General features: G+C 40.2%; 1 protein-coding gene across 1 annotated transcript in view; it reads right to left on the minus strand.

The window, feature by feature from the left end:
- ARFGEF1 (ADP ribosylation factor guanine nucleotide exchange factor 1) overlaps positions 1-16687 on the minus strand; it is an 85891-nt gene extending 69204 nt beyond the window's left edge. The window contains 1 exon segment of the mRNA XM_066332061.1: positions 16030-16687. Within this exon segment, the coding sequence (XP_066188158.1) occupies positions 16030-16153 (124 nt within the window). The 5' untranslated portion in view covers positions 16154-16687.
- Positions 16688-23940: the final 7253 nt, after the last annotated feature.

A 23940-nucleotide genomic window follows, 5' to 3' on the forward strand; every position in this document is an offset into this window, starting at 1 on the left:
TAGTAACAAATATAAGAGGACAAAATACTGCAGAGAAACACCAAAATAAGACAGACCTCCTACAAGAGTTTGATCAAAGGGCACACTGCAATTATTTAGGTCAAAAGAAATACAATTTAAAGAAAAGGCCATTTCACCAAGTGCAACAGTATACAGATCAGTATACAAAAAGATTCTTACCAATGTCTCTCATGAAAATAGCACATGTTGGACTAAGAAAAGCATTGCAAGTCTTCGGAGACAGACAGACAAAACAAAACCTAAACAAACCATAAAAAATAGCTTCTCTGCCTCAGGAACTGAATTTTCAAATATTCTTGGAAGGAAGCATAACTGCCATCTAAGTAGCACAGAACAAGGTAAATGAAACTGGCTACCAATCATAAATTCTGTAACTTAGTGATTATAATCAGCATAATTCTTGTCAGAAGTGAGGCTTTATTTACACCATCTCTGTCAATGCAACCCAACATTATAAAGCACTGTGTGAATTCCTGCAAACACCTGCAGCCCCCCTAAAAATAGCTGGGGATCTACTAATTTAATTAAGTTTCAAATCTAAAGGGTGGGGCCACAGTTAAGCCTCAAAGGATGGTTGAATTAATATGTAATGTCAGTCTCTCTAGAGCAGTTCATGCAGGATAAGGGGACTCCACCCAACTCTTGTTTACCTGAGCCAACTGATGGCACACATTAGCCTGTCAGCACAGCCATCAAAGAGAAAACAGAGTGAAAAACCAGGACAGACAAAAATTCTCAACAGTGTATCCTGCAGAGAGACTCAGTACATCCAGTCCTCCTATCAATTTTCTCAAGAATTCATTACTTCACTTGATTATTTGTTTCAGTCAGCAGAACTGTAGCTTGCACTGCATGCAAGAGCAGGGCTGCTGACACTCTCTGGGCATGGTGGGTTTATGCTTCCTCCAGGCCACAAGGAAAGCAGTAGCTCTGTTGTTTAAAATTGTGAAGCATGTTTGCATATTTCTAGAGAATGCGAGTCATCAATAATTCTTGATTTGCAACAGCAGCTTGATATGCCACCCTCTGAAATTCAGAAAAGTCAAAAGCAGCCTCAGTTCTTCTGCAAATGTAAAGCAACATAATTGATTATGTGTAAGACTTCTGGTGAAAGCTATCAGATATGAAATGTACTATCACGTCTTACAAACAAAAAAAGCTTGTGGTAATGCATTTTCCGTATCAAGTTTGGCTTCTCTTTCCATTCCTTTTACTGAACAGCTTAGTTCCCCTCATTCTTAAAATCAGAAATTCAAGCACATTCCTCTGCTTAGAAAAGTGTGGGTTTCTGTCAAAAATAATAATTAAAATAAATATATATATATGTATGTGTATCTCAGAAATGGAAACAAATTTTGTCTTGATGGATACAAGATTAGATTTGAAGTAGAGACAGCATTTTTAATCAATTCATTTCCACCTGCCTGAAAAAGCTTATCTGAAATGAAATCCATCTAGAACACAATCCCGTGATTTGTATCTCATCTGAAGGAACACAATGAGCTTTTCTCTGAAGATCATCTTTAAGTTTGACCTTTAATTTCAAAGCAAGCAAACATGAGCAGTCCAACTCAGGAAAAAAAAAAAATCGAAGACCTGATAGTAGGAAATTATCTAATTCCCTTTCAACGTAATTGCTGGATTCTTCCACCATATCCATCCCTGTAAGAGAGAAATTTCTGCACATTCACTTGCAGTCAAGCAATGCAATAAATAAAAGGCTTCACAGAAACAAGTCTCTTAAGTATCTAACTAACTCTTAAAATGCAATTACCATTTTAATTGTTTGCATTTACAACTGAAAAAGTATCCCAAACATTCAACAGAACCTACATTTAAAAACACAAAATGTTGCATTCCAGCTAGGATTCAGTTTGATACATATGATGTTTCTCCCGGCATGCTTTCATGCATGCTGTCTGCCTGACCTCTTGTAAACACAACTTGTCACTGCAGTCACAAGCTGAGGAAGCTGGACCAGGATGTCTGCTTCAGAATTTGCCCAAGCATTCTCCAAAGTCAGCAGTCAGCTGAACATTATGGAACACAAGAGATCAGATACATATGAAGGCCTCTAATCTTAACCTTAAACTGTGTTCTGCTTCAAGAGGTTACGCTCTCGTGACAGCATGAACAATGCAGTAACAGAAGTAGCGGGTAATAAGAACTTAAGTCACCAAGTCAGTTTCTCAATTTCTCCTCAGCGCCAATACCCTCATATTTTAACGACAGTATTACAGCTGTATACATGGTGTTGCCGTTACATAAACTCACAGAAACTCAAAAGAAACAAAAACTATTTTCACTTATGTGCTTGGGTTCTTTGTGAATCAAAATTTTAAGGCCTAACCAACCTAACTTGCAAAGATCAAGCTACAGAATATTCTGCAGCAGTCAAGCTCTCTTTGTGTTATACAAGCATTCTGTTCTTCCTACTTCTGATACAACACAGCTTTTTACACCTACATGAAAAAAGTTTAATTCGAGGATTAGTGTATCTTCAGTTTATGATGCCATTCCCAGAACATCTTTTCATGTCATAAACCAGATTTGTATGCTGTAGCTCCAGTCCATTTAAATACGAAGAAAAATCTTTCTTTGTAGCTAATGATGCATCTTCATACATAAATAAAAATACATACACATAGTTTTGAACTTTTGTACTATCCAGCTCAAAAGCTACTTTACCAAAAAGTGCAGACATAGTAGAAAAATAAATTTCTAACGAGGAAAGAAGGCATCTAATAAAGCTTGATGGATAGTGAATGTCTCATGAAATACATCAGCAGATCAGTGTCCAAAGATGCAAACAAAAACAGAGAAACCCTATACCAGATTTTTAAACAAAGTTCATGAGAGCTTTTAGTACTCATGAAACCCAGAAATTAAACTAAAAATATCTGACTGTATCGGACAGAAAGATACAAGAACAGCAAGTTTTTCTTAAACCCTTGATATCCAGTCTTCATTTTGCTTCCAGGAATGGCCAACAGCATATGCTCAAGTAAATGCAGATTACAAAAGCAGGGCAGGAATACTGCAATAGTTCCCTCCTACCAGTATTTAGCCATCTGTGGCTTACACTCTTCCTGTGCAGAGACTGTTCCTGCAGGTTTGACAATCCTAGTTAAATATTCACTTCATCACTTTTCAAACCATTTTAACTTTTTTGATGAATGCAATTACCAGCTGCAGGAAAGACCTTTCTTTTTTTTTTTTTTTTTTTTTTTTTTTTTTTTTTTTTTTTTCTTCTTTACTTAAATAAGCTGTGTTCTTTACAAGAGCTCGGTATTTGCATTGGGAGAAATTACTTCATGTCTATGTCACTTAGAATTTTACAAAATTCCTTTACTTCCACCTCCAATTTTTTCCCTTCAGGGAACAACAAGAAGCACAGTCTGCTCAATCACCTCTGCAAGACATTCCACGCTTTCAATCATCCTTGTTGACTTCTACATCAAGAAGGCAGCAGACAGCAAAACTGCACATGGAACATGTGGTAGCTCTATAAAGCAGCCTAACAGCTTCATTTTTTCTCTGTATTGTTTTCATGTTTGTCTTTTTGACAAAGGAATCAATATTTTGATGGAATCAGTCACAGTAATTCAGTGCCATGCACCCTCTTGACAGATATAAGTCTTATTTAGAGCCCATGCTGTGCACCCACAGTTTCAACCAGTTTCTTCCTCCATATAGGTCAGTTTGCATTTAGCAGCACCCAAACAGCACCCTTTGATCAAGGAGTGGGTCGGTACAGCACAGCTGCTGCCTCTGGCAGGTTGTTTTCACTCTGTTAAGTATTTTCCTTAATTAACCTTTGCAACCTCACCACTCACCCTAAAACACCACAAACCTCTACAGAACTGAAGTACCTCTTTGCAGGGAAAGCAGATTATGTAATCCTTGGGAGCTCATTACCTTCAGGAACCTTGGGTGAGCAACCTGGTTGAGGTTCACTCTAAAACTATATTACCTTACACTTATCTATACACCCAAATGACTCTGCCCTGCAGACTTGAGGTGCTAGGTTTCCCCCCAGGAAAGTCCACACCAATTCTTCCTCACCACAACACACACACCCATTCTGTTCTCTATTAGCTTTATTCTTTGCTAGAGTTCAGACTTGCCAGGCTGAAGCCCTCAAGACTTCTTCATCCCTCATTTCCTTAGCACCTTCTATAAAAAAAGAACAACCACTGGCTCTAGTCACATTTAGCACCTCCCATTCCTTTGTCAGCAATTACTGAAATTCAAATCTTACAGGTTCTATTAAATAGTCCAGAAATTTCAGATTTGAAGCCCTTTAAAAACTTCTATTCCCACTAAGTTAATAGAATCTTCAACTTAGACTTCAAATTTGGAATTTTTTCCCCCTCAAGTCATTAATCTTAATTCCTCTATAGGAAACTTCCTCAGCAAAAAAGGTAAAGAATGTATTTTCATCTTCTCCAGTATCTTTGCATTCCCCAAATAATTTTGTGATACCATTATCACTTACAAGCAATATGGATATGGGTGTTTTCTTTGCTATTTGCTCATACCGGCTTTATCACAAAGCTTTGATGAGCTTTTATCAATAGCTGATATGCACTAACTGTTAACAAAACACCTGGCAAACAATCGGCTCTAAGCATTTTACTCCCCCTTTTGGATCCCTCGATCTTGTGTTAGTATTCTTGACATAAAAAAATGGTCTTAAGTCAGTTTTTTCATGACTGCTACGAAGCTGATTTTGAGACTGCATTGGAGGATACAGTAACGAGACTGCTCACAACTACAGGTGAGCTCTTCAAATGCCACATAAACCAATTCCTAGGTACTGCTCAAGAAGGACACAAGAGGTGCTCGATGTATCTTAACTCAGTGTTGTCTGTCAATGCAGCTGAATGTATTTATCTACCATGACTAAGCTTTCTGTCAAGTACAGCAAATTAAACATTTCTACCTTCATAATTAATGCTAAGGAATGAAAAATTTTCCACAAATTATCCCTTCTCATTCATGGCCTAATACAGCAGTCCCATTTTAAAACCACTGATACTTTCTCAGCTGACTATTTTTAAGGACTTCTGGCATTCATATATAAGCAAGCATACATTCCTTTTTTTTGACAGAGTTACCTTTGATGAAACTATTTCTTGAGACTTCTGTTATCTTCTACTGTGCTCCATTTGACGTTTGCTTGGTTGATGACAAATGAAGACTGAAATAAATGTTTTACTAATGCTTTGTATTTATTCTGGCAAAGACAGGCTGCTGCTGCAGAACAAGACTGTCATTATGTTTCTCAGTCTTGTTTCTGGATCATTTGGCAGTATGAACAAAAGCTACATGTCCCCTCTTCACACAGCTCACCTCTTCAGTAGACTTTGTCATGTAACATGATCCTTTGAACAGTCCTTTTGCTTTTAGATTATTTTTAAGCACACATGCAAGCAGTGATGATGCATCCTTACTCCATACTTTTTTCAAGTATAGCCAGCTACCACAAACTACTATCATATCCAAGTTTCACAGATTAGCCAAGGCAATAAAAGTAATTACACCTCAGCTGTGCCCTCCATAAACATAAGTATACAACATATTAAATAGCTGTAATATACATACAGAACAGATGCATGGAATAAAAGAAATCCTGGAATAAAATTATCACTCTAAGCCAGTCATGTGAGCATCTTCATCTCAAAATAGGCATTTATTTTGACTGCTAGAATATTTTTTAAATAAAATCCAGATTTAAAACTGATCAAACTATGGGTAGTAACCCTTCCTACATGCCCCAAAAAAAGAACCTTCAGACTTTTTAATTATTCTCCTGACAACTCGGACAATCATTTGCTGTAACATTTTTAATCTGTGTGATGCTTATTTCTGTTCTGTCGAAAGACCAGAGCTGTGATTTGTCAAAAACAAGATACAACCAAGGGCAGTAAGGTCTTGTGCAGTGTCAAGGTTTAAGAATCAAATTAAAAGATCCCTTCATAATATGGGAAAAATCTACATTTTATTTTCAACCTTGCTGTAGATATCTGAGTGCAATTATTTTTTTCTGCTTCGGAAATGAGTAGTTTAAACGGTAATTTAAAAGCTGGAGATTACTAACCTTTATTTCAGACTTAAATAGAAGGTAATTTTAAGTCCATCATACTGAGAGAAATTGCAACAAAGAAAACCCCCAAAACAAACCCCTAACATACTCCCATTAAGTAGACTGCTTTCTAAAGTAAATTCAAAAGCAACAAAACATATGACTCTGCAAGACTCTTATTCATTTCAGACATTAAAACTTTAAAGGTCACATGTAAGTCAATACATGAATTATACTACTGGTAACCTTCTAATTAAAAGAGCACTAAGTCATTTCCCTCCTACTGTAGCCCTGAATTATAAAAAAAAAACATTATCCTTTCCAGCTACAAGATGATGGCCAGAAGACTACAGTCTAATGATTGTTTACAAGCTTCACAACTCAATACATAACAATATGTAACAACAGTTATATTTGATAGAGGAAACAAAAAAGGATAACAATAAAGTGTGGAGTTAAGTTTGTCTGTGGCATGCTCCCCAAAAAGGTTACAACCATATCAAGTTTGTAATTTTCACCTAAACAAAAATCTGAACTTTTATTAAAAGGTCAATATTTAAAATATTTAAATATTTAAATCAAGAAGTCCTGATGTGAGCTCTTTTAAATGAAGCATTCAAGGCGACCATACTGTTACTGAAATCCTGATTTCTTCATGAAGTGCTGACATAGGAAGCGGGTCAGACTAAGATATTTGAAAGAACATAAGTAAGAATATGAGTATTACTGAAGGCTCCAGTGTGACTGCCTTCAGTACAGCACATATGCATTAATTATTAATACAATGAAATCTTAATTTTCTATGTTCTTTTATTTACATCCAATAATTTTTTTAGAAGTTCAGATTGTATAAATTAAGACAATTACTCATATGACAACTGCTCTTCCTTTTCTCAGATGCCCATAAGGCAGCAAGAGGAAGGCTACTTAAAAGGCCACCACTAAAGAATATTATTAACTTTACTCAAGTACTATCAACCCTAACACATGTTGCCAGCCACGCTACAAGAAAGTGCTTCTTTTATCACTGCTTCTTACCAAACTGTGAAGAAATTCAGGCATTCAGTTCCATTTTTTACTGGATCCACAACCCTAAATACAGTATTATGAAAAAATGTACTTGCACTGATGATGCAAATTCTTTTAATTTAACAATACAGTTAAATGTACAGTCTTTTTAACCATGTGTCCTAAAGTGCTCTTAGATAACAAGTAGCAGAGGCACAAGACAAGTGAAGGAGAAAGTCTAAGTAATTACTGTTAAATAAAAACTCCTACAAACTACAGCAGTCAGTCAAAGAAATTGCCACCTGCCTCAAGCTCATCACTGAAAGGCCTGGACAGCAATCAAGCAGACAGCAGCTTCAGCTTTCATGTGATAAGAAGGTGAACAAGGAAAGGATGATCCAAGGGCTGCCTTTCCTTCAATATAAAAGGCTGTTAATAATTTGAACATGGATTTTGTTCTGAGCAAGACTCAGGGATGGAGGTCAAACTTAGGTGCAGAGAGGAAGAGAAAAGGAGCCAAGATACAAACCCAAAGCTTTTCCAAACATCACTAACCACCACAGACTATAGATCCCAGTGTCAGGTATAATTTTAAAGAAGCAAACTATTTCACTTCACAGCAAAATTTCTAAGCATTTAAGATCTATTTATATGCAAAATCACACAAATCAGGTTTAATGTCTTAAATCACAAGTGGAGAACATCCAAATGTCTCATTTTGATTCAGGTGAAGAAAATCTTAATCATACTTTTCAGACACTGAGTTTTTATCCAGCTTTTAAACTTCCATGCAAATGCAGCTGTTCTGTTCCAGCAATTTTACTTAAGGTTATAAAGCTCTGTTTCTATTTCAGAATAATGAAAACAAACGTTAATTTATTCCTATTCACTTCCCTACACTCCACACAAGAACCATGCCAGCATTCTTGCACACATCACAGTCCATCAGCCAAATTAAGCAAGCCAAGTTAAGACTCTGCCTTTTCCAGTTTTCCTGAGCTGCAGAAAGAACTCTGTGTCTTTATGTTTGCTGCTGCACTCTCAGTCCAGGTAACAGAACCACCCAGACCTTTATACACACCGTTAACACCTGCAAGGTCACTTCCCAGGCATGCAGCAGTGTTAGTTTTACACACAACAGAACCACACCTTTGCAAAAATTAACTTCACCTGGAAGGGCATTCCCCTTAGTTTATTATTACAACCTGCATTAAGAGTACACTGCTCCGTGTGAGTATATCTGCATCAATTTGTAGCACAGTTTGAAAATGAAAATATGATGGGAAGCTACCAAAGAAATCATAGCAGTGGCACACTACTTATTTTTCATCTGCAAATTTGAAACTCTGAAAGCCTACCTCATACTATTCAACTGGATAGTTAGACTGTAGTATAAAATGCTGTCTTAATATCTTCAGTAAACCTCAGTAGTTTTATTTCCATTTCAAAGCCTAAAAATATCCCCTCCTTCATTTCTCTCAAACTGCAAAGCAGCACATTGCAATGCTGAAGCATGGTGGTCATTCAAACCAACTGCAGTGCAAATTGATACCTGGGAGTCACTTCAAGTTTAAAAAAAAAAAAAGAGTAAAACACTCCTACACTCCTGGATCCAGCACTGGCTAAAATATCTTCATGTGAAATATTTACAAACCTAATTACACCTTTATTTTTCACTGAAAAGTAGGAATAACATTACAAAGCCTGTTGAGATCATTAGAACAGCAAGTACTAAAGGCACTATGTGTAGAATTGGTATTATTAGTGGATCATTTTCTTAAACTTTATCTCCCTCTGTGTTTGAGTAGACAAAAATGAGACCTTGAATAAACCCATTTATCTCAAGGGCAAGTAACTTCAACTATCTTTTAAAAATAATTTTCTAACATAAGAAATACATTAAATGAAAAAAAAAACCCCAAAGAGCACTGAACAGCAGACATAAACCACTTGAACAGAAACAAGTAATAAATGGCATAACATCAATAACTATACAATCTTCTACCCCATGAGTATACATGATAGAGTACCAGAAAGAGATGAACAGGCAAAAAAAAAAAAAAAATCAAACTGTCTGAAAGTCTTAAAAAAATAAAAGAAGTCCAAAGCAATCATGTAAATGTCTTATAAAAAGATAACTACATTTTTCCAAAACCAAAGGTATGCTATTAAACTGTTTATACAATTCTGAAATAAAAAGTGTGGACTTAAGACAAAAAAACCCATCCATGCATGACAAAACAGGTCTTAGCTCTATGTAAGGTACAGAGTTAGTACAATCTCCACATTCTCTATCCAAGCTTTTGAGCTGTTCTTGACCACTGCATTGCAACAAGAGCTCAGCTTCCTCAAAACTTCAAATTCTTTTAAAAGAAGAAGTTCCTGCCTCCCAACTGAAATTGCATAACCTACTCATACATTTAAAACTTCAAGTTAAAGAAAACCAGCAAATGCCACCAAATCCAGAAACCCAAGCAAAATCTCCAACATCGAGAATACCTAAAAGCTAAGACCAAGAGCAGACTGGAAAGAAGCAACATGTAAAATAGGATGGGAAAAATATCAAACCAAACTAAACAACAAAAAAATCACAAAATAACCGCTCACACCAAAATCTGTTAGTCTTTAGCAATTCAAATGAGATGTTATCAACAATTTTTCTACCAGTTTAGCAATTTTTACTTCTAATCATTTAAAGTTAAGAACTGAAGAACGTAAGAGTTACAGAAGACTAATAAGTGGTGAAAATGCCTTATAATCTATCCCCAAAGTTTAAAACTGGTAGAGGACCTGCCTTTTTAAAAAAATATTTTTAAATCTTTCTCAAATCCTTGCTGATTGCCAATTTTATTCTCAGTGACAAAATTATCAGTCACTCCACTACTTTGCCTGGGATCAACACTAAGCCAATACACTAGTAATTACCTAGGTCATCCTAGTAACAATGCTGGCACAGTGGCAGATGTCTTCCAGTCCTTTGGAATTTTCTCAGTGTCCCAAGATTGATTAAAAATCAATAAGGGAATTGTGCCAGGTATTTCAAACCCTTGGGGCTTGACAGACATATTTTTAGTGTCTCTCTACATTTATACTGAAAATGGAAAGCCTCATATAACAAGTATCATCAACCTTATCCCTCAAAACAGATTTTTTTTAACATCCTCTGCATTCCATTACAGTATCTACAAATTATATAGGCTGGGGGAGGGGGTGGTGGTGGTGTTTGGTAGGTTTGGGGTTTTGTGTTTTCTTCTTCATTTTAGGTTACCATATTAAGTGCTTTTCATAGAAACACCAGCTACCGTTTGTCCAACTATCCTTGTACAATATTCTCTTTCTATAAAATCCCACAGAAGCATTTCATGTTTTCACTGGTTGTTCAGAGACCTCTTGCATGTGATTTTTCTTGAAGGTCTGTCTTGCCTAGGTGTAACCTATAATTTCTTCTACTTACACTAAGTAAGTAAGTAAGTATAGAAGAACAGGCTAACTGTGAACTATGCACAGAATACTTCTTGGTCTGTATGTATCTGACCACCACAGCTAATACACATTATTTTTGTCTTTTAAGCACACAGGTCTGGCTCCTTTACAGATAAAAATGATCAAACTTCTTACTCAGCTGTATTTCCATGGTATCTCCCTCCTTCCTTGAAATCAGCAGAGCTGTTTCCCAGGTCCCTTCAGCCTATAAAGCTCCACTAACAGCAGCTGTCTTCCACACACTAGAATATTTTCTCCCTGCAAACCACCAATTTACACATCTCCTAGGAAAGCTTTCCAGCTGGATACAGAAAACCCACAGCGCTTTTCCTCTGCCTGAGTCACTGATCTACTTATTGGCTGCTGCAGAAAAGAGTAAGACTCATGGGCAAGTTTGCAGGTCTTGCTTCCCAAGCTCCTGGCAATATCCATTTCAAGTACAAACTAATCAACAACCTGATAAAAGTATAAACACCAATAAACACCCAAACTGACAGCCAGGTGCCCTCCAAGAAGACAAGCAAGCCTTGGTTATCTTTCTAAGTCCGTGACTTCACCTAGAACATTTGCCAAGAACATGAGAGACTGGCTAGAACACCAAAGGTTGAATCTTCCCTCTTTATAAACACCCATGAACATCAAAAACCTTCCTGACAGCTGCACAAGTTTCCACATCTAGAAAATCTTATCAAAATACTGTATCAATACCGACTGCTCTCTGAAGGATTCTAGAAAAAGTACAACTGATGTAAACAATGAAGGGGTTTTTTTTTTTAATTTGGCTATGAAGAAGACACATAAGAACAGACACAGCTGTTATCCTGAATGAATGACAAGAGTGGTTAGCTGGAAATGAGAACCAAGAGAGAAAAGAAAATATTACAATCACAGCAGTTATACACTGGAAAAGAGTATGGTAAGAAAAATGAACTAGACCAAATCCCCACAAGACAGTAAAGATAGCTCTTACAAGAAACAGATGCATTCTGGTCACAAGGCAACAACTTCTAATTTTAAGCTTCAAAATTCTAATTAAGGCTCTAAAATATGCAGCAGAACACAGGTATTTAAAAGCTGTCCTGTGTCACATAGATATGTTGATGAATTTCAAGACTCTATTTTAAAAGATTGTGAAAATCAATGTTCAAACTTTCAAAATATTAAAGGCTTTAACTGAACACATATTTCAGGATAAAGTCAAAGTTACCTAAAATAAATACCATTTTTAAATTTCAAGACAAAAGCCAAGTATTTGATATTCATTCTCCATTAACAGTTTTCTGACCCAGATACACTCTACCCTGTTTTCTAGAAAAGTGTTATTACTGTACCCTGCCAACCATCCTCTTTTTCCGAAAATATTAAATCCCATCAGCACAGCCAAGATTTGATTACATTTGAAACAACAAAATATCTAAACAGACACAACTTTCCCTAAATTAGGCCCATTGATTCTACATAAACTGCACCTTACATATCAAATGATATGTAGTAACTAGATAGTTACTAGATAGATACTAGATAGTGTATGAAGGCAACACAGAAAACAGTTTATAGGGCCACACCTTACAGTTACCAAACCAAGTTTTAAATCTTTGCAAAAGTAGATGAGATTTTAACCAGACTGAAAGCACACTAGTTAAAGCCCAAGCTCAGTAAAGCAAGCAAAAGAAGGGAAGGGCAGCTGCAATTTTCAGGGGTTTTGGTTGTTTTTTTTTTTAACATACATCTTGGTTTTTGGTTTTTACTAGCATGAAATCTCCATTTATCCTCCTCGCTAAGAAGTTAGTGTGCCAGAAGGACAATTACAACCAGAAAAAAAAAATGCATAATAGTGACTTCTATATTGTGAAAATAAATGCCTAGAGCACATGAAGACAACACAGAGTATTGCAATACCAATCTCTTTGTATCCAGCACAGAAAAGACTCCAGAAATTCTGATCTTCAGTTTCTAAAAACGGACAACTAGTTTTCATGAAAAGTAGAAGGCAGCCTACCAAGAACAGCGCTATCCAAAATACAAACAGGAATTTAGCTCATCCACAACTTCACCAGTCAAATCAACTTCAGTACAGTCACACAATAATGGTCTTCCCTGTATTTTTAACTGTTCATTATAGTGTAGGAAGGTATTTTCCAACACATCCAGTTTCCAACACATACTCATTTCTGTATTAAGTATCTGTTAACCACACTCATTCTCATGTATCACCATTGCTGGTAGATGCGAAGGACACAAGATGAAACCAAGATAGGTAAAAAGAGAGAGAGAAAAATATAAGTAGGTGAGAGGTCACGTGCAGATCTGCACAGATAAGGACAGAGATGAACCTTCACACGTCTGGGTTAGTTCTACTCCTCGCATTACCTCTTTTCAGAGAAACTAAGTGCTTAATTACAGCCCACTGCTCCATCATGCTACACACATACATAAAGGCATTACAAATAGAACAGAGATGCTACTTTCACGCTGCATGAGACCTACATCATCATCCGGCAGGATCCTTGTGTAACAAACTAAAATAAACTATACAAGGAGCACTAAAGAACCTTTTAAAACTAAAATAAACAATACATGGAGCACGAAAGCATCTTTTAAAACTAAGTTTTGGCCCTCTTCAGTTGGTAGTTCCAGAAATCCAGGCAGCACATGCCCACTTTTCTTTAAAGTACATACTAGGGACATATCCATATTACTTGTTGTAGTACTTGTGGTTAGGAGCTTTATGGAAGAGTTGTTTGACTCCTGAACTAGCAGACTTTATACAAACAGGGCATTCTGGTTTGCCCAGCTTAGTGCTCTGAAACCACCTTTTCAGGCAGACAAATCGATACCCCAGATTCTGACATGAAGCACTGACAGTTTTTGTTCAGTCTATCAAAAACTTTATCTTCAGATGAGGTTTTTTCCCCCAAGACCGTTCATCATTTATGCAAACACAGTGTGTTTACAATAAGGTTTCCCAGACTGGCTGAAAAGCGATACTGAAACAGCAGTGGAGGTAACTCACTGGAAAAGGAACTTCTAAATCTAATCCTTCTGACAGCTTGCTGCCTGATGCTTTCTGCAAGTGGACAATTTCAAGGATAAACTCATTCTTTACATAGATTAAGAATTGTTCCTATGAAAGTAAACAATAGAAAGTTCTAAATTAGCTGTACCTCATTAGGTGATTAAAGAAATCTTTTGTTTTCCAAATAGAGAGAAAACCTCTCAGAAAGGACCAAGTTAAATTAAACTCAACTGTTCTGTATAAACCCAGACACAACCTGGTGAATCATCAAATACAGGATGCTACAATTATCAGGTTTAATTTCATCCCTGCTAAAAAGCCAAAGAACATCTATAATTCAGGTTGCAATACTTAATTCATATTTTGCTTTCTTATCTTCTAATCACCAGAAAAATAGTCATACTAGAAGGATCTCAACAGCTGCTCTGAGGTCAAACTGCCACAGCCCGGAATGTTGCAAGGTTTTGCTCCTTAAGATGCACAAATTCAAAATAGATGATGCATAATCTTAACGGAATGCGACAGATTTATAAGAAAATATATGGGGATTAAAAACGACAAAAGGAGAGCATTAAAGATTCTTAAAATACTGCTTGTTAAATTCAATCTAAAAAGCAGAGCTACTATTAGTTTGCCTGTTTTACAGGGATACTGTATTTCTCATCATTGCTTGTTTATCAAATACTGCAATAGCAGATCATTTTATTCAAACCATATAAATAGTGGTTTTAGAGAACAAAACAAAAAGAAGCCTGAATTAGTAACAACTATCAGTTAGAATATATGACCTATCATTAGTAGTAAATAAAAAGCAACATTTTACTACAGTCATGCAATTGGAAAAAATATCTTAATGGCGCACACAGATAACTTCAGTGAAGACTAATTCTATGGATGACATACAGACTGGATAGAAATTCAGTTTAACAATAAAAAAGAATTTCTCTGTTTTATTTCTAACTTGAATGCATGGTCTAAAGTCAACAGAAGGGCCAAGGGGTTATCAATTTAATCTCATCTGCATAAATCATAATATTACTGTCAACCACTCTAGTGATACATGAAAAATGTAAAAAAAAACTGTTTCTCATCGATTTTAATTACGAAGTAAATAGCTGATGTATGGTTATTTCTGCCCCTCCCTTTGTCAGGATCTTTCACAGACAAAGACATCAAGAAAAGGATTGTTTTGGTGTTTTTTTTTTTTTAAAAGTGCTAACATATGAATTAACAGAATGACAAAACAACTTCAAAATACTTATACTCAATTTTAAAACAAGCAAGTTTCAATTTAATGTTCGCTCTTCAAACAAATCCATTTAAACAGACATTACTGTACAAAAATCCAAGATAATTATCTCCAAAACAGAAACAATTACACTAGAAAGGGAGGGACATAATCCATTTACGTACTGCTTAAACGAAACAGGTCTTTCTCTAGAAGTCTTTCGGTAAATATGCCAGTATTTGGCCACACAGGTTCAAGCCCCGCCTGTACTCGTCATGTCAGAACCGTGAAGCCCAAGTTGTCCTTTTAAGCCGCCTGCAATTGGATGCCTACATGTGCTTTGTACCATCCAGCACCGGCACTTCCCTCACGCTTCCAGACGAGGTGGCGCTGGCACAGCTGCACTACAAACCCAACTCCCCTCCTTCGGCCCGGAGCAGGCACACGTCCCCACATCTCGGGAACCCAACAACGTGGGGGTTGGACAGGATGATCTCCAGAGGTCCCTTCCAGCCCTAAAGACTCCGTGATCCTGTTACCATCCGCGGCCGCTCCAGCTCTGCCATGCATAAAGGAAGCTCTCTTCCCCATCAGTTGTTCCTCCACCAGGAACGACTCGCCTAAGGTTCTCCCTTGCACATTCCCAGACCATCCTCTCCCTCTCCAGCCCTCCTCCCGGCTCTGAAGAGCCACCAGCTACAGACATGGCCTGGTGTCATTGTCTCCCGCTCTCCGCCACCCCCTCTTCCTCACCCGTCCCTCCTCCCTCACCGCTGCCTGTCACCTGCTCCCTCCCCGCCGGCCGTCTGCTTCCAGGTCAGCTCAGCTCAGCTCCGTGTCTGCCTATTCATCCTGCGAGCGGGGAGGAGGAGGAGGGAAGGAGGAGGAGGAGAGCCCGGCGGGCGCCGCAGCGCCCTCGCCTCTGCTGTCAGCACGGGGCCGCTCCCGGCGAGGGGCGATGCTCGCCCGCTGCCCAGGGCGCCCACACCTCCGGGGGGCTGTGCTGCACCACCCAAACCTGTGCCAGGGCTCGGCCCGTAACCCTCCCGTCCATTCCCTGCCGGGCAGCCCCTCTGCCTCATTCCCCCAGAAGCCCCACAGCCCCCCGCGACACAAACACGCACAGGCAAAGCGGGCCCCGAAGCGCACCCCGACCTCTGGCCGCCCCTTCCCTGCCCGCCTCACCTAGTGCCACCTCGCAGGCTTTGCGCAGCTGGGAGTGATGCGCCTTCTTCACCTCCTTGTCGGCCAGGATCTTCTCCAGGGCCCGGGTCAGAAACATGTTTTTCGTCTTCTTCCCTTCATACATGGGCGCGATCGAGCCGTGAGAGGAGGAGGAGGGTGGAGCGGGGAAGTGAGAGCGGGGCACCAGCCTCTCCCACCGGGAGCGCTGCCAGGGGCCGCGGCGGCCGCGGGGGAAGGGCTCCCTGGCAGGGCGTCCCGACACCCGCTCGGCGGCTCCCCTGGGGGAGGCTGGGGTGGGCCCGGGCGGCGCCGACAGCCAGCCCCCGCGCCTGAGGGAAGACGAAGCCTTCTCCTCCCTTCTCCTCCCGCCCCCGATGCGTGTTTGCGCGGACGGCGCCCGTCAGTCCCCGAGCCGCCCCCGGTCCGCGCCCGCCTCCATCAGCACCGACGGCGGCGGCCGCAGCAACAACCTGCCCTCGCCATGTTGGAAGGAAGCGACGTCAGGGCCGCAGCCGGAGCGGGAGGAAGCGGCGGCCGTGTCCCGGGAGGCAGGGCGGGCGGAGGGAAGCGGGAGGGCGGGGGGCACTCGTATTCTGCCCGCCCCGCGGCCGCGCTACAGGTGGAGCGGAGCCGCGGGAGGCAGCGGAGAAGGGACGCGCGGAGATGGCCGCTGCCACCTGGGAGCTGGATGAGGAGGAGGGGCAGGGCTTCCCTTCCGGGCCACCAGCGCTAGGAGGTGGAGGAGGAGGAAGGCTCCCCCGGGATGCGCCACCTGCCCCTGAAGGGGCGGGCTTCGCCGAGGCTGGGGCCAGGGGCCTCACTGGGAGATGACCCGCCCTTCTCCCACGGCCGCCGCCGTCCCTGACGAGAAACGCCCGGAGTTCCGGCTCACGGGGCAGCGAGCGGAGAGCAGCCCGCGGCACAGAGGGAGGGAGAAAAGACGGGAGGCGCGCTTTGGGACGTGGGAGGTGTCCGGGCTCCCCAGGACGCTCCCTCAGCCCCTCCCCGCCTGGTCCTACAGCCCTGCCCGCGCCTCGCCTCGGGAGGAGCGCCGCACCTGCGAGTTCGTGTGGCGCTCTTCCTCTGTCGGCTCATCCTCTCCCTAAAGCGCTGTCCTCCCGCGTTTGTTCCCACTGCCCGTGCACTAGGAGTATAGAGCATTGATAAAAACATGAAAAGCTCGGGTCGACCCTGCCTAGCCACTAGCAAAAACATAACAAGGCCAGCTTTTGCACTCAAGAATACTAGTCCAACAGTATTTAAAAGTCGAATTTGGTGCCAACTGAAGGCAGGTTTGGTTTGGGAAATTCTTACCTGATAACACAAAAAGCCCCAACCAACCAAACCAAAAACAAAAAAAACCAAAACCAAGGGAAAAAAAAAAAAATAACACCCCCCCCAAAAAACCCTGGAAATGAAAGATCGGAAGTTCCAGGTACACCTTTCAAGCAGAGTGAGACAAGGCTATAGAATCAGTGTGCAGTGAAGCAGCGATGGTTGGGGAAACCAGGGGCATCTCTGACCTCTGAGGACAGAGTCAGCACACTGCAAAGAGGTTACCCCCAAGAGGCGTTTTCAGTCTTTTATTTCTGTGGTTCTGCTGTATCAGTAAGGAGCACAGTCTTTGGAAGTTAATCGTGACACCTTCCTCCTGGAGCATTTGAGAGAGTTTACCCAGGCCATTGTGCCACTGTGCTCGGGCCTTGTGAGGAGTTTATTTGGGCACCTGCTTCCTTATCTACAACAGAGCCACTGTAGCCTCAGTCAAGGTACAGTGATCTCAGCCCTCCAGTGAAGAGGCAGCTAATTCTTCCCCAGGGCTGCTTAACCTGGTTTCCCAAAGGAGAAATTATTTGTGCCGGAGTGGCTTGTTGCCTTATGGGTATCTCTGTTTGGCTTTTTAAGGTACACACTGGCCCAAGGAATTCTGCTAAAGCTAGGGGTGAATGCAAGGCCTGACTGTTTGAGCAAAAGGCTTGTTCTGCTGAAACGACTTTATTTGCACCAGTGATGTTTTCTGGTTATATTTTGCCACCCAACTGATAAGCAATGCAGGAAATACAAAGAGGGCAAATCTGATTTTAGAATTATGACAGTTTTGTGAGAGGATTAGAAGTCATATCCCCAAGCACACTGATTCCTGGAAAAAAGATAGTATTCAGCTTGTGTTGATTTACGCAAAAGACCGTATCTTCAGCAGCAAAATTGCTAAGCATACCTGAATTATTTCTAGTAATTTATTCATGGAAGACCATTTGCCTGTTGACTAAATCTTTTTTTTTTTTTTTTTTTCCATAGGTGCAAGTTCAGAAATGCAGATGTCAAAATTACCTTGGTCTTTCAAAGCTTCCTTCTAGTGACCACATGGGAAAAATTAAGAATTTCCATGGAGTTCTTGCTGGTAAGAAGTCTGCACAAACCATTTGAGTCCAGATTCCCTTAGCCAAGTCAGAGCTTACAATGTTATTTAGCAAATGGAGTTTGCTATTGATTTTCACAGTCCATTTAGCAGAAATAGACTTGCAGTATGAAGAAAAAGGGTATCTGTACGTAAAGAGCACTGAGCACTGCAGTTATCTGTTTTGTTCATATTAATGTCTATTTTCATATTCTGTTCACAAGATAATTTTACATGTAAAATATGTTTTAGTTGAGCATATAGAATTACTGCTGAAGCGTCTGGAGAAAAAGACCTGTCAAAAAGTGACTCAGTTCCATGTCTTTCATTCCTGCTCTAATATGAATACTTGGTTTGGTTTGGTTTTTTTTTATTGTGGTTTGTATCTTCAAGTTCTGTTCTCAATTTCAGACAACTGCTGCTCTGTTGACTCAATTTGTGAGTTGGCACAGCTGGCAATCTACATCTACATTCTAGTCACAAGGCAAACACTACCTAAACTCTGCAACAGTGTAGAGCCTGCTTCTGAAGTTGCACAGGAGATTTTATTCTAAATCACCTATCGAGTAGGTTGACATTCATTTTCATTCGCAAAGCTAAGTCAACAAGGATGGAAATCTCAGGGGAACTATTATATAAGCATTGGAGAGAAAAAGTCCCATGCCCTCATTTAGGGACAAGATATGAATGGTGATCAGTTTGTGTGCTAGGTCCTAGTCAGAATATTCAAACTGCTTTATTCAAACTGCTTTGAATAAAGTCAGTTGAGATGACAGCTTCATTTACTAGATGAGCCAGCTACTAAAATAATGTTTGGTTAATTATAAAAAGAGTTATGGACTTTGAGGAATCATTTTGAGGGAAGATTCTGTTACTACAGATCATAAGTGTGGTAAATGTAATGGATAAATTCGTGTATATAATATTGTATCAAAAGTTTGGTCTATTAAAAGCTACTCAAGGGAGTCTCTAAGAGTCCAAGGCCTTTTGTGCAACCTGTGAAACCACAAAATTTGCAACAGAAATGACATGGCCTGACTGGAGATGGCCCATTCATCAAGGATGGGCCTCCACTTCACGGCTGCTCGACATCTAATATCAGTCTTGGTGGGGGTTCCAGAGGATTATCAAATCAACACCCCAAAGGAGAAATCTGGGAAGACTATCAAATCACCTTTTCATAGTTAATGGGAACCCCTTTTAAACCCTCACTTGGAAATAAAGAGATACATGAATATTTGGACTCTCAATGGACTTAGCCTCGGGATAAATAAACTGTATAAAACCCATACACCGAGATCCAGTATTGTGTGGTTGAGGTTGGATGGTACCTTTGTTACTGTCACTCTGCCCACCCAGCATTCGATTGATGTTGTCCGATTCTATTGTGGCCTTTCAATTAGATTTCAGAAAAATTGCTAAATAAATTATTTTGAATTGGCTTTTAATAATTTATAACAATAAGGAACGCGTTTAACTCTTTGCTGATAACTTTAAAAGCTAGTGGTTTATATCTGGCAAAAGGAGAATGAGAAAACTCATAAGAGGGACAAGGTGAAGATTTATAATATTTGTCTTACATGGATTCCTAACTGGAATCATTTACGTTGGGAAAGACCTTTAAGGTTATTAAGCCTAACTGTAAAGCCAGCACTGCCAAGTCCACCACTAAACCATGTCCTTAAGTGCCACATCTACATGTCTTTTAAATGCCTTCAGGAATGGTGACTTAATGACTTCCCTGGGCAGCCTGTTCCAAAGCTTGACAACCTTTTAGGTGAAAAAAATTTCTATTAATATCCAATCTAAACCTCCCTTGGTACAACTTGGGGACATTTCATCTTGTCCTTGTTACTTGGGAGAAAAGGCTGACACTCACCTGGCTACAATCTTCTTTCAGGTAGTTGTAGAGAGTGATAAGGGCCTTGCTGAGCCTCCTTTCCTCCAGGCTGAACAATCTTAGCTCTCTCAGCTAGTCCTCATGAGGCTTGTACTCCAGACCCTTCACCAGCACTCTTGCTCTTCTCTGGACATGCTCCAGAACCCCAATGCCTTTCTCTCTGTTGAGGGGCTGAGAACTGAACACAGGATTCAAGGTGTGGGCTCGCCACTGCCAGGTACAGAGGGACAATCCCTGCATGGTCCTGTTAGCCACACTGTGCCATTGACCTTCTTGGCCACCCAGGCAGACATTGGCTCAAGTTCAGCTGCAGTTGACTGGCTCTCCCAGGTCCTTTTGCAATGGGCATCTTTCCAGCCCTGCTTCCCCAAACCTGTAGCACTGTGTAGGATTGTTGTGACCCAAGGGCAGGACATGGCAATTGGCCTTGTTGCCTTGTTAAACCTCAAAAGGTTCACCATGGCCCATTGATTCAGCTGTCCAGAGCTGCAGAGCCTTCCTGCCCTCCAGGTGATCAACACTCCCACCCAACCAGCTTGGTGGTGTCATCTGCAACGTAATAGAGGGTACACTCAATCCCCTTGTCCAGATTGTTGATAAAGTTATTAAACAGGGCTGGGCTCACTACAGAACCCTGAGGAATAGATTGTGCCATACGACAGCACTGCCTTGCAAGGAAATCCAAAATGCTTGTTGTATACAGTGATTCCAATGCCTGAATTGTTTTGGTGTCAGCATGCAGATCTTTGCTTTACTAGTAATTTGTTTCACTAATAAATGTCTGACCAAAGAACTGTAATCCTCATAGCTGTAGAGACTTCTGTTTGGTTGCTGAAAGACTGTTAACCGTTTCTTCTGCTCAAACTGCTAAGCTTGCTGGCAACATGATGTATCAAATATTATAGTTACCCAGTCAAACCTGAGAAATGTTTTCTGTGCAACCTAAAAGAAGCATGTAGTATGTATGCCCTAAAGCATAAAACCATCACTGCTTTCTTGGAGCCTTAACATGTAAACGCAGAGCAGCACAAGAGCAAAAAGAGAAACACTGGAAAAATTACTGTCTTACATTTTGATTTATAGCTTAATAGGAATATTCCAGAAGCTATTTATATTGTTTCATATATTTAAACTGTTTTGAGTGAGTGTTAGGTACTTGTTTAGTAAAAAACAGCAGAGAACTTTCCATGTGAGAGGGAACAATTAGCACTTGCTTCTGCTGGCTTTATGTACCACAATTGTATGTAGTGCTTGTTTGAAAGTGCTGATAAGCTAGGACTAGAAGCCGTTGCTTAAAAGTCAGACGAGCAGTAAAAGGGAATAGTAAAAGTCCAGTTTCATGCTTAGAAAAAGTTGCTTATTTTCAGCTGTTCTGCCTCCCAAAGGGAACTCTTTCGCCTCTTTCCCATCCACTTTCTTGTGTTGGTCTAGCTGTGTAACTGTGCCATCAATTAGTTCAAAAGCCAAAAATCAGTTTTATAAGAAAGTGAGTTTTCAGTGGGATCAGTGAATTGATCAGACCTACCTGCATATCCAGTAAATCTTACTCAAGAAGGGTAGTGGGGAATGTGGGTGATGAGGACTGCTGCTCATGGTGGCACTATCTTCTTAAATAATCTTGATGAGCTTTGAAACAACACAGTGATAATGAGACTGTGATCACTTTAAGCTAGGATAAGACAGATCTACTACTAGAAGATGCAATTCTTCCCTCTTCTATCTAGATATTTCTTGCTTCTTTTGTCAGTGTTAGCATTTGCATTGCTGTATGGTGAATTGTGTGATGAATTATGTTCAGAATGTAATTAAATTGAAATTAACCTGACAAGGAACAGTCTATTTTGAATCCAGATATATTTCATATCCCAATTCAGCAGGCAACCTCACAGATGTTTGTGTTAGCTTAGGGGAATGGATAACACAAGAACAGGAACATGAAAATAGGTAAGAAGAGGTCAAGAGGTCAGGTGCTTTTTTTTTTTTTTTTTTTTTTTTTCAGCAGCAGTATTGGTTTATGCTGTTATAAATAACAAGTCCAATTTCACAAAAGAATGCCAATTTATTGATAAAATTTTGCAAAATAGAATTTTATGGAAAAAAGCCAAAATTAGTTGGACAGCACAGCCCCTGGGATCAATGCTGGGTGAACCTCAGATTCAACAGCATGCCGTATCCTCCTTGGTTCACAAATTCTGCCCATGCACAGTCCACTTTTATACAGTTTTTCTTGCTCGAGGCAAAAGTTCCCTCACCCCATTGTCCACTCTGCTGGTGTTTCAAATTCATATTTCTGTTCTTTCCCTCTACTGGTCTGATGAATGGTTTTCCAGGCAGTGTTTGGGCTCCTGATTAGATTTACGGGAACTTGGCATTCACATTCCCACCAGTCTGATGTAGATAAGATCCCAATCAGGTGATGATCACCGAGTCATTGGCAGTCCCATCTCTGGAGAAGGCCCATCTCCTTCTGGAGACTCCTTCTTTTAGTTTGCAGATGAACGGGTCTCCTATATCTGGAAACAACTAAAAGTTGCACTACACTTTTTATTTCAAGGAGGCGGAGGCATGTGATACAGTATGTATTTTATACAGGATATCTGTCTAAAAAAGAACAAATTAATTCCCCAATACTTACAACAATGCCAACTTAAAGTATGGTTTAAGCTACTACTTTTAATATATGTTTTCTTGATTATTTCCGTGATCCAAAAGAGCACTCAGCCCTGTCCCTATATGTAACCCCATGTATAGGATGGATCGGTCCATAGGTAGGACTAGTGTTTTCCTGCCATTGCATATGAACCTTTAATCGTGGTGGCTCGCTTGTCACCTTCTTTAGCTGCAGTATAGTACTTTGCATCTGCTCCCATCCTGTTTCCATGTGCCAGATGCAGATCATCAGTGTGTAATGGATCAGAGTCCAGATGGATCTAACAGATGGGAACCTGGAACAGCAGAGTTGTGATTATGTTCCCAACTGCAGGCACCTTGGTGGAGAAGTTTCCAAGATTCGTACTGAATGCGTAAGATTTAACAGGTCTGCTGGTGGTGCTTGGTTGTTTTATATTGAGGTACAAAACAAGAATTCTTCTTAGTCCCTTTATGGACTCATAGGGGTGCCACCCTTGTAAAAATAGGTGACACATGATCCACAATGTTCAGTGTATCCATTATGCAAATGATAACAGGCTGTCAACCAAACTGCAAGAGATACACTCACCATAAATGTACTTTAATATTTTAAGAGGTTGTTGGTTTGTTGGTTTTTTGGGTTTTTTTGTTTAGTTTTGTTTTTGTTTTTTGTTTGTTTGTTTGTTTGAGGCTTGTTTGTACATAAGTTCTGGAACTGAAGAGGTCAGTTTGTTCATAGAATATTCTAAGAGGTTGCAATATATCCACTGTTGCACTGAATGAGAAAAAAAGCAAGTGTTTAGCAGAGGGAATATGCACCAGTAGGTAGGTTTGTTCCAAACATTTGTACAAAAGCATATAACACCCTGGAGTGACCAGTAAGGAAATAAACATCCATGACTGTGAGGAGGCTCTTTCAAAGTGACAAATTCATACCTTAAAGCTAAAAATACAGACTCTTGTTGTATTGAAATACATTCCT

Source organism: Sylvia atricapilla, chromosome 1 (assembly GCF_009819655.1).
Source record: "Sylvia atricapilla isolate bSylAtr1 chromosome 1, bSylAtr1.pri, whole genome shotgun sequence".
Lineage (NCBI taxonomy): Eukaryota > Metazoa > Chordata > Aves > Passeriformes > Sylviidae > Sylvia > Sylvia atricapilla.